Here is an 11,950-nt window from a genome sequence, read left to right as displayed (position 1 = left end):
TGCAAGCGCAATCACCGAGACGTAATAATACGTACCTGGTCCATAAGGCCCTGGGAACAGGGATGTATTATTACGTACCATGTCAGAAAGGGGTTAAAAAATTATTTTATTCAGAAAATAACGAACGGTTGTCAATTTTATTCTATGTGTATGCACATCTGTATGTCATCCATGTGTCTAACCTTTCCATCCATATGAGAGCTTTATGGAATTTATTTTCACACATCAAAAGTTAATAATTGCAATGTATGTGTAGCAAAACATGCAGTATGGGTGATCCGTGTGATATCTGCTTTTTTTCACACAAATTGATCTGAATATATACTGTAAGTCACACTAGAAAGTGGAAGAGACTACTACATGCTGCAAGTTTTTCCTTGTGAAAAAAGTCTTGGACATGGACAACACATGAATGTAAAATACGCACGTCTGAATCTGACCTATTCTTAAATTGTATTGTGCACTAAAAGAAAACTATTCAACAATTATTCCAGAATTTTATTTTAAGCAATGAAAATACAACACTGTTAATATAAATGTACAATTTTAGTAACAGAAAAAAAAATCTCTTCATATTTAATTCGGCTTCATTTTCTTTCTTTGTCTATGCATTTTTTTCTGATTTAAACAACTGAAATTGTGCTTAGTCTTCATTTAGGCAGAAACACATCTCGGCAGTAATAATTTACAAAATGTATACATTCTCTACATGAATAATAATAGGAAAATAAAAAAAATACATAAAGTACCCGTTTTAGGCAAATTATCCTTGGGGCCATATATCTCCATATATATTTCTTAAAGAGTTTCTTCCAAATGATTTCTGTTGATCTCTGCCTCTGTGTTCACTTGTAATGGCCTTAATGACTCTTTTAAGGATATATCATCAACCTGCTTCTCATCATCCTCAATTGCCTCTTCTTGAATCCACTGAGGCAAACATTCTTGATCAGAGTTACTTCTAACATACCCAGGCAAATTCATATGTCCATCGACTTGTTTGCTGACACTTCGACTGACTTTGCTGGAGATCAATACCATACGAGAGCTGGTTACCATTTGTGACTGGCTGCTAGTGCTGTGGGTCATATTTGTCAGGACAGAGCCATACCTGAAGTTACCACAGTGTGTTGTGTTTTTCCATTCAAAAGCAAGATTCCATCTAGTCCATGTTTTCTTAATTTCTGTTTGCACCTGTATGCAAAGTACAAGAGAAAATTATGGCTTATGGCTTATGGCCTGAACTTGTGTAACTCTGTGTGGAATAAAAAGGTATAGGAAGATTGCACCACATCTGCATTAGTTTAAAGTTGTATTAAAAGAGGATTCTTATTAATAATAATAACAATAATAACAATAAAAATAATAATATTTATTATTTTTATTGTTTTAAAATATCTTGTTTCTATAGCAACACTTAACAACTCAGAGGGTTCTCTAAATCAGGACACCACTTCATTAGCTTGATTTCTACAGAAAAAAAATTGGCCTATGAGTATGCTGCAAGGGCTGATTTTTTCAGGGTGCTTGGAAAAATGTTGTCACAAAGTGTATTAGTGCCCACAACAGAAATGACAAAGTTCCATTCCTTTACTTTGCTAATTTGACCTAATATTTTTTACATTGAGAGTATTTATGCTCCTTCACTATGCAAATAAGTGAAGATCCGGTGGCAGGATATTGACTAATCATACCTTGATTGCACGCACTGGGAAACAACTCTCAATTGAATATTCCAGAAACCCTTTAAAATTATTAAATACTGTATGTCTGCCATTGGCTTACAATATTGAATCAGTATGGAGTGAGTTCTTAATAGAAGGTAACTTTTTTAAAAATGCAATGTTTTCTCTTGACAGAGGAAGGGAGTTTCTGGGAACAATTTCTTTAGTTTTCCCCAGCTGGTTCCTGATGTATTTATTTCACTCACTTATATAACGCCATTAATTCAACAGCGCTTTACAGACATCATCACTGTCCCCATTGGGACTCACAATCTAAATTTCCTATTAGTGATGAGTGAGCATGCTCGTTTAACACTTTAAATGAGCATGGTCGGGTACTCGCTGAGTAGTTTTGGCTTGCTCGGCATTTCAGTAGCTGTTTGACAGGCTTTCCCTGCATGTGACACAGCTATCTAACAGATGTGACACATGCAGTCGCGTTGATTGCTACTGAAATGCCGAGCGCGCCAAAACTACTCGGCGAGTACCCGAGCATGCTCGCTTAAAGGGTTAAAAGAGCACGCTCGCTCATCAATATTTTCCTATCAGTTTGTCTTTGGAGTGTGGGAGGAAAATAGAGCACCCAAAGGAAACCAGCACAAATACGGAGAGAACATACAAACTCTTTGCAGATATTGTTCTTGGTGGGATTTGAGCCTAGAACCCCAGCGCTGCAAGGTAACAGTGCTATCAACTGAGCCAGCATTTTGCCCATAGTTTTGGATTTTTTTTCAGAATTTATCAATTTCTATCTATTGATCAATTTATCTATCTATTGATTTTATTTCCTCTGCCTCTACTGCATCTGATTTGTGTCTCCCTCGCCTGTACTCCTTGGTTGTCCAAGGAACTGTCACCTCTGCCGCCAGCATTGTACCGTCTGTAGCACAGGAAACCAGCTCCTGTTCCTCCTCCTCTTCCTCCTCCTCATTATCACCCAATCCACATTGAGATGAGATGAGGCTGGGATGTCTGGCATCACCCTGTATGGTTTATTGCTCCATCTCATCGTGCTCTGCCTGCAATGCCTCCTCTTTAGTTATGAGCAGTGAGCATTTCGGTAGACAGAGAAGCGGGATGGTGATGCTGTTTATGGCGTCATCGCCGCTCACCATCTTGGTGAAGTTCTCAAAGTTTTGGAGGACGGCACAGCTGTCTGACATCCATGCCCACTCATCAACTCTTATGTGCGGAGGCTGACCTGAATAACGACGGGCATGTTGAAGCAGGTACTCCACAACTGCTCACAAATACTTCCCAACATCTGCAACATTGAGTTCCAACGCATGGTGACATCGCACACCAGTAGGTGAGTTGGAAGCTCTACACGCTGCTGAAGCACTGCGAGGGCAGTGGCAGCTGTAGGTGATTTTCGAAAATGGGCACACACGCTTCATATTTTGACAAGCAGCTCAGGCAGATCCTGTGTGCGGGCTTGCTCAGCTTCAGAGCCGCCACCAGGTTTCGGCCATTGTCACACACGACCATGTCTGGCTGTAGGTTCAGCAGTGACAGCCACAGATCTGCCTGCTCTTTTACAGCTGTCAACAACTCTGCAGCGGTGTGCGGTTTGTCATCTAAGCATATTAACTTCAGCACAGACTGTTGCTGCTTGGCCGAGGCAGTGTGGCAGTGCTTCCAGGTTCTGACAGATGTGGTCATTTCAGAGATGGAGGCTGAGGAGGAGGAAGAGGAGGTGCAGGAGCAGGAGCTGTAGAATGTGGGGGAAACCCTGATTGACCCAGGGCCCACAATCCTCTGTGTCAGGAGTATGCATTCCATCACAGGGTCCGACTGGGTCCCAGCTTCCACTATATTAACCCAGTGTGCCATCAGCGAGATGTACCTGTCACACAAGGTGTAGGGAAGGCTAAGTGCAACACAAAGAGAAGAGGGGAAGGGAGCCTAGATACTAGGGAAAGGGGGAGTTGAGACCTCCTAGGCTGATCTGATATCACCCTGTTTCCCCAAATGTCCCCATATTGGTTCCTCATCAATCACCGCACAGGAACCTAAACCCTGTATTTCCTTAGAGCTTGACCCTCGATAGGGAAGGGGGGGTGAGGTCTAGTCTGTCCCCACTAACAACTAAAGACAACAAGGGAGACAAACATGAGGGAAAGTAACTTAGCTTGAGCCGACCTCAGAGTGATTACACCAAACGTCCTCCTTTTACCAGAGAGGAAGTAAGCAGACTGCAATAGCTCAAAGCCTTCACAAGGGAAGATGTGAAAATCAACTGCACCTCCCTGTAGCAAACAGAAAGTATTTAAACACCCAGGCCTGGGTGTCAATTAGGAGGGGGTAAGTAGCCGCTGGGTCCTAGAGTGAGACAGATCTAAGAAGGTGTCTTTAATGCCAAACAAAGAGATCTTCTGCAACCAATTGCAGGGCGACTGTCTGTCACATCTGACACACCCGTGACAGTATCGTCCTTGGCCACAAGCACTTGTCCATGTGTCCATGGTTTTGTGGACCTTCCCTGTAACTGCGTTGCTGAGGGCACTGCTAATGTTCTGGGACACGTGCTTGTGTAAGGCGGTGACGGCACGCCTGGAGAAATACTGACGGCTGGAGACCAATTACCGTGGGACAACTGCCACCATCAGGTTGCGGAAAGATTCCATCTCCACGAGCCTAAAAGGCAACATTTCAAGTGAAAATATTTGAGAAATGTGGGAGTTTAGTATTGTGGCCTTTAGGGATTTGGCTGCCTATTTGCGTTTGCGTTAAATGGACTGGGGTAAGGACATCTGAATGCTGCGCTGGGACGAGGACGTGGATGTGGTTGCTGATGGTGATGGTTACTTATTGTGGTGGTTGCAAGTGTGCAATGACAGGTGTACGGTGGAAGGCATCTTCATCTACGCCATGCAGAGAGGATTGGCATGCATGCACAAAATCGGAACAGGCAGTGATGTCACCCTCAGACACTGATTGTGAACCCAGGCATTCAGTCCACCTATTCGGGTGCTTTGCTGTCATGTGCCTGAGTATGCTGGTGGTGGTCAGGCTGATAGTTTTTCTGCCCCTGCTGATGCGCATACCAGATGTTGCAAATGGCCTTTTTGGGGTAATCTGGATAGTCTTTAAAAAAGAGCCAGACTCGGGAAGACCTAACAGTTGAACTAGCAACTTCCCTTATGTTGGTGTTCTGGGGAACAGTTGCTCGCCTTAGTCTGTGACCACCTCACTGCTTGTTCCTGACTGTTGTGGTGCTATTCCTTGCCCACCCTGTGTACTGCTGTCCTCGCTATGCATGTCATCTTGCTAGGTTGGGTCAGTGACTTCATGGTCCACCACTTCGCTTTCCACTTCCACACCCTGGGCCTCCTCTAGCCTTTTTGGCAATTGTGTGTCATCATCATCATCCACCTCTTTCGACAGTTTCCCACCATCGCCTTCGTGTGACTGTGGCTGCTCAAATATTTGGGCATCGCTACATGCGATCTCCTCTTGCCCCGTTTCAAACGGGCCGGGTGAGAGTCCCGAATCTATAAATGGAAAAGTGAACAGCTTTTTGGAGTGTCCAAATGTGGGATAACTTGTTTCCGGGCACTTGGCATGGTGGAAGGAAGGAGGATCAGGGTGAGGAATATGTGGTCCAGACTCACGGCTACTGAGAATGGACCAAGTGGAAGATAGGGTGGTGGTGGTGGTGGTGGCAAACTGACTGAAAGCATTATCTGCTATCCAACTAACAACCTTTTCACACTGCTCTGGCTTCAAGAGTGGTGTTCTGTGGGCCCCTATAAATTGGGATAGGAAGGTAGTTCGACATGCTGTGGGTGTTTGTTTTGCTCCCTCAGAAGGCACCGTTTTTATCTTGCCCGTGGCCTCGGCCTCTGCATGCACCATCACCATCACGTCCACATCCCCATTCCTTGCCACGCACCTTGCCCTTTTTAAATGGAGTATAATATTTGTCACATTCCACAAAATGTCTGTATTATTACCGCAGTAATATGGGATAACGTCTGATGACCACGCTTTTAGGCAGTGGCCTTGTAGTGTGGTATTGGTCAGCAACCAGTTTTGAATACGTTCAACAACACACAGCTATCAGACTAGAAATGGAGTATATTTGGCACGCTCCACAAAAAGTCTGTATTATTATCACAGTAATATGGGATCACATCTGATGACCATGGTTTTAGGAAGTGGCCTTGTAATATGCTATTGGTCAGCGACCAAGTGTGAACAACACACAGCTGGCAGACTTTAAATGGAGTATAATATTTTCACACTCCACAAAATGTCTGTATTATTGCAGCAGTAATATCGGATAACGTCTGATGATGGACAAGTTTCTCTGCTTCCACAATACAGCAATTAGAGATGAGCGAACATTTCAATGTTCAGTTCGGAAAAGCTCGGCGAACAAATAGACATTCGCCAAATTTATTTGTCGAACATTCGACGAACTTTCGAAAACCCCATATGAGTCAATGGGGGGACCAAAAAAATGCACCTACAAATAGGCCCAAAAGCTGTGAAAACACATCAAATTATGTGTAGACACCAGGGAAGTGACATCAATTGACCCAAAGTACAAGTACTATAAGGCTGTGTGCCCACGATGCGTTTTTAATGCGTTTCCGCAGCTGCAAAAACTCTGCGGAAATGCATTAAAAACGCATGGTAGAAGGGCAGCAATGTTCCCCAATGATAATTCGCATGTGCTGTGCACATGTTGCGGAAATTTCCGCTGCGCATTATCATTGCGGAAAAAACGCAGCACTACCAATTATTTTGCGGAAGCGCTGCGTTTTCGCCGCCATTGACTTGCATTAGAACACGCCAATTCCGCAAGACTGCATTTGTACTTGCGTAGTTGGCGCGTTCTAATGTGCAGATGGTACCCGAGTGTGGAGAAGAGAAGACTCTCCTCCACACCCAGGTACCATAGAAACTGTAAAAACAAGAATAAAATAAAAAATAAAGATTATATTCACCTTCCGACGGCCCCCGGTCTCCTTCCCTGTGCTTGCGGGCAGGACTGAAGGACCTGTGGTGACGTCACAGTCATGTGACGGCAGGTCTTTCAGTACAGTGTCCCGCGTTCAGCTGGCAGCCAGGAAGGAGCGCAGCAACACACGCCGGGCCATCGGAAGGTAAGTATAGGTTTATTTTTTTATTTTTAACCATTCTCTCGGGTCACACTATATAGTGTGACATAGTTGACAAGCACTTTCCAAGTGATGCTAAAATCGCTTTGAAAGCGCTTGTTAATCCGCATGCGGAAACGCATGTGAATCCGCATGTATTTCTCAGGAAAACGCATGTACAATCCGCATGCGTTTTTTCTGCCAGGCAGGGAAATGCAGAAATGCTGCAGAAATTTTCTGCTTCGTTTCTGCATCGTGGGCACATAGCCTAACACAGGTTTCCAAAAAAATATTTTTTGTAATCATTGCAGTTGACCTTATACTTTTCTGAATCATTTTTTTGTTCTGATTTCAAAAATGTATATAGTTTTTCTGTAGCAGGTATAGTTTCCACGGAGCAGCATCATTCTTATAAGGTATTGGAAATATACTGGCGACATTAAGAAAACAGTAATCTACATATCAGAAAAAAATGCTCGACCTTATAAAGCAGTTTTTATTGAACCAAAATAATTTCACATGCAAAATAGAAACCAAAATATGAGCAAAAATTAAAAGTGCTTCACATTAGACTTTCGTTGATACGATTTTTCAGGGTTGTCCCTATACAACATCCAACAGTAATCTGCCATCATTGAGTAATTCCAAAAACCCTGGTAGCGGTGTTCCATTACTTTAATGTCCTGGTGAAACCACTCGCCTTCTTCATCACTTAGATCCCCAAGATTTGGAGGGAAGAAATCTAAATGTGAATGCAAAAAGTGAATTTTCAGAGACATGCGATATCCAAGACACTGGTATGCATTTAGCAATTCCTCAACACCTTCAACATATTCTGGAGATTTATTTTTTCCTAAGAAGTTTTCACAGATTCACTTGAAACTTTTCCGAGCTCTCAATTCCTTATCATTTAGAGTTCCTTCAAGCACATCATCTCTCATAAGCTCTCTGATGTGAGGACCAACAAATACTCCTTCCTTCAGTTTTGCTGGTGAAATGCTGAAGTATATTTGTGAAATGTACTGGACCCCTTGTTAATTTGTCTTTGCCATGGCTTTCACAAAGTTTTTAATCAATCCCAATTTTATATGTAGTGGAGGAAGAAAGATTTTTGTTGGAAAAACTGAAGGATTATGCTGTACATTGTGTCTACCTGGAGCATAGATGTTTCTCTGTCCCCAATCACGTAGAACATAACTCTACTGTATTTCTACTGTCCCATAAACACAAGAAGCAACAATATTTTGTGAAACCTCCTTGCATTCCCATTAGCAGACCAATCACTTTCAAATCTCCACTGATATTCCATTGATGATGCTTATATTGTATAGCATCCAAAACAACTGATAGATTTTCATAACTTTCCTTTAGATGACATGAGTAAGCGATAGGGAGTGATGGTTTCATATTTCCATTGTGAAGCAACACTGCTTTCAAACTTCTCTGGGATGAGTCAATAAACAATCGCCAATCTGCAGCAAAATACTCTTGATTCAGTTCCTCAAAGAGGCCATTCACATTGTTACAGTACACCATTGGTCCATCAACTGTGAAAAATTGTGTTACACTGTTATTTCTGTTTCAGTAATAACACACTTTGACATAATCATGAAGAAGATTCTTCTGTTTCAATCTAGATGCAAGAAGTTTGGCTTTATCTTTTGACAATGACAAGTCTCTGATGAGATCATTTAATTCATGTTGAGTAAAGCGTGCTGGCTGCTTGGCTGCTCCATCAGGTACATACTCATCTTGACTAGAGGTCTCCATGCCTTCGCTAGTAGCTTCAGCTCCATAATCTACTTCAATTTCATTCAATCCAGTCAACGGTGGTACAGGAACTGGCAAGGTATCATCATGTGGAACTGGCCTACTCGCAGATTCAAGTTCAGGGTAATCAATCTAATGTTTGTTCTTTGTAGAAAAGCCCTTCAGTTTGCCAAAAGTAGCAGTCATCATTATGATTTCTGGATTCTCTCCAAATCATGGGAACAGCAAATGGCATAGCCACTTTCCTCATATTCAACCAGTCACGAAGACCATTTGAACAACTTGAGCATATTACATGAGGGGCCCAGCTTTTGTCTTGATCACCAAGTGGACAGTTAAAGTACATCTGGTACATCATTCTAATATCATGAGTGATTGAACATATTTAGCCTTTTGGTGTAAAAGAACCACACACATAGCAGAATCTGTCCGGATGATTGATACACTGTCGGGGCATTTTTGTCCTTTAAATCAGATCAAACAGTAGAGTAAGTTCAGTTCAATGGCGATGACAAACTCCAAAAAAAAAATGCAATGAGCCGGTATGTAGATATTTCCCTAGAGATGACAGAGGCAGCTTGCATTCAGAGCTGATTTTACTATAGGTAATCTGGTAGATAACTATATACAGGTGTGAGGAAAATGGGTTAGCCTATTCCTTACAGATGAACACTTGCAGACAGGCAGTTTCTCAGTGTGATATTGTCTGCTTTCAGGTTCTCTCTCTGTGGATACCCTCACTCAGTTACACATCAGTGTAAGAGGCCTGTAGAGGCCTGTCTCCTGTCACAGTCTCACATATGAGTCGTTGCTGCCATCAACATCCTTTTCTGACTAAATCAAATCTTACCACCTCATAACAGTTAGCTCCTCCCCATAACATGTGACTTTCCGAGAAGCAGTCATTGGCTGACTGCACTGTCAATACTCCTTCCCATGAAACTCACTAAAAACTTAACTTATATTGTCCCTGTAAAAAAATTCACAATTAAGCACGAAAAGCAAAGAAATGGAAATAATATAGAAAAACCACACTGAAAATGGAGAAATAGCTAGTGTTGAGCGAGCATGCTCGACACTGCTCGCGACTCGCCCGAGCATCTCACTACTCGGGATGTTCGGCGAGCACCGAGCATTTCCGGGTTACTTGGACGGGAGCTCGGTTCTCCGCCCTGCACGTTTGGCGCTCTTTACAGAGCCAATGAACTAGCATGGATTGCCAGCCAGTCACTGTAATGCCGCAGCCATGTTGTTTTTGGCATTACAGTGATTGGCTGGCCACACAGCATCACCTCGAGTATTTAAAACCGGGCGCCGCCATCTTGGACACAGTCGCTCCGGATCAGACAGTGTAGGGAGAGTGCTGCTGAGTTTGGGAGAGATATATAGTGCGAAATAGGTAGTGTAGGGTCTCTAAAGCCTGCCAAATCAAACAAACAGTCCTTCTCAGGACTAATATCTATCCCAGATATCAGGCAGGCAGGCTGTATAGGAGACGCAGTGATTATACCAGCAAATGCTGCATTACAGTCCTGTGTGATCCTGTTGGTCAAATTGTTAGACTTATTCCCCGGTCTCTAAATCCTTTTTTTTTTTTTTTCTCAGTCAGACGGTACAAATACGCATCTTATTAACCTTTTGGTATTCCCCCCCCCCCAAAAAAAAAATTGAGTGTGTCTGTGGCTATTCAGACACCAATATATCTGTTTAAAAAAGTCTGGTGTAGGCCACAGAAATAGAACTGTGGTTTTGCAGTTCCACGGGTCAAATCTCTGTATTATCCTGCTTTGGCATTTTTTTCCGTAAAAAAAACTGTAATAGTGTCTCCCTGACTGGTCAGACACCAATATATCTGTTTAAAAACGTCTGGTGTAGGCCAGAGAAATTGAACTCTGGTTTTGCAGTTCCACGGGTGAAATCTCTGTATTATCCTGCTTTTGGCATTTTTTGCCGTGAAAAAAACTGTAATAGTGTCTCCCTGACAGGTCAGACACCAATATATCTGTTTAAAAGAGTCTGGTGTAGGCCAGAAAAATAGAACAGTGGTTTTGCAGCTCCACGGGTCAAATCTCTGTATTATCCTGCTTTTGGCACTTTTTGCTGTAAAAAAGAACTGTAATAGTGTCTCCCTGACTGGTCAGACACCAATATATCTGTTTAAAAGAGTCTGGTGTAGGCCAGAGAAATAGAACTGTGGTTTTGCAGTTCCATGGGTCAAATCTCTGTATTATCCTGCCTTTGCCATTTTTTGCCGTAAAAAAAAACTGTAATAGTGTCTCCCTGACTGGTCAGACACCAATATATCTGTTTAAAAGAGTCTGGTGTAGGCTAGAGAAATAGAACTGTGGTTTCGCAGTTCCACGGGTCAAATCTCTGTATTATCCTGCTTTTGGCATTTTTTGCCATTAAAAAAAAACTGTAATAGTGTCTCCCTGACTGGTCAGACACCAATATATCTGTTTAAAAGAGTCTGGTGTAGGCCAGAGAAATAGAACTGTGGTTTTGCAGTTCCAGGGGTCAAATTCTGTATTATCCTGCTTTTGGCATTTTTTGCCATAAAAAAATACTGTAATAGTGTCTCCCTGACTGGTCAGACACCAATATATCTGTTTAAAAGAGTCTGGTGTAGGCCAGAAAAATAGAACTGTGGTTTTGCAGTTCCACGGGTCAAGTCTCTGTATTATCCTGTTTTTGGCATTTTTTGCCATAAAAAAAACTGTAATAGTGTCTCCCTGATTGGTCAGACACCAATATATCTGTTTAAAAAAGTCTGGTGTATGCCAGAATAATATAACTGTGGTTTTGCAGTTCCACGGGTCAAATCTCTGTATTATCCTGCTTTTGGCATTTTTTGTCGTAAAAAAAACTGTAATACTGTCTCCCTGACTGGTCAGACACCAATATATCTGTTTAAAAGATTCTGGTGTAGGCCACATAACTATAACTGTGGTTTTGCAGTTCCACGGGTCAAATCTCTGCATTATCCTGCTTTTTGCATTTTTTCCGTAAAAAAAAACAGTAATAGTGTCTCCCTGACTGTTCAGACACCAATAAATCTGTTTAAAAGAGTCTGGTGTAGGCCAGAGAAATAGAACTGTGGTTTTCCTCTTCCACGGTTCTAACCTCCTTTTTATTACCCTTTTTCCATTGATAGTGCGAGTGTAAGCTATTTTACTTAATTTACAATGGGCAAGGAGCGTGGCAAGGGACGTGGAAGTGGACGTTCTGGTGATGGTGCATGCAGAGGACGCGGCCGTGGCCAATGTGAAAATGTGCCACAACCAACAGCCACATCTTCTCACTCCCACTTCTTGACCGAATTACTAGGGAAGCACACTACAACACCAG

At 42.4% G+C, this 11,950-nt stretch overlaps 1 protein-coding gene across 2 annotated transcripts in view; it reads right to left on the bottom strand.

Moving 5' to 3' along the window:
- Positions 1–574: 574 nt before the first annotated feature.
- PTH2R (parathyroid hormone 2 receptor) overlaps positions 575–11,950 on the bottom strand; it is a 2,210,872-nt gene continuing 2,199,496 nt past the window's right edge. Inside the window, exons 13-14 of one of the 2 annotated variants that reach the window (XM_073645571.1) lie at positions 1,112–1,194; positions 575–1,024 (exon numbers count right to left, since the gene is read on the bottom strand). In XM_073645571.1, coding sequence (XP_073501672.1) covers positions 799–1,024; positions 1,112–1,194 — 309 coding nt within the window. In that variant the 3' untranslated portion in view covers positions 575–798. Of the gene's footprint in view, positions 1,195–11,950 lie in introns of both variants that reach the window. The other variant, XM_073645570.1, reaches the window with a different exon arrangement.

Source organism: Phyllobates terribilis, unplaced genomic scaffold (assembly GCF_046119375.1).
Source record: "Phyllobates terribilis strain yellow unplaced genomic scaffold, ASM4611937v1 Scaffold_9__5_contigs__length_417890890, whole genome shotgun sequence".
NCBI lineage: Eukaryota > Metazoa > Chordata > Amphibia > Anura > Dendrobatidae > Phyllobates > Phyllobates terribilis.
The sequence above is the reverse complement of the archived record's forward strand: the minus strand, read 5'-3'. Positions and strand labels throughout refer to the sequence as shown.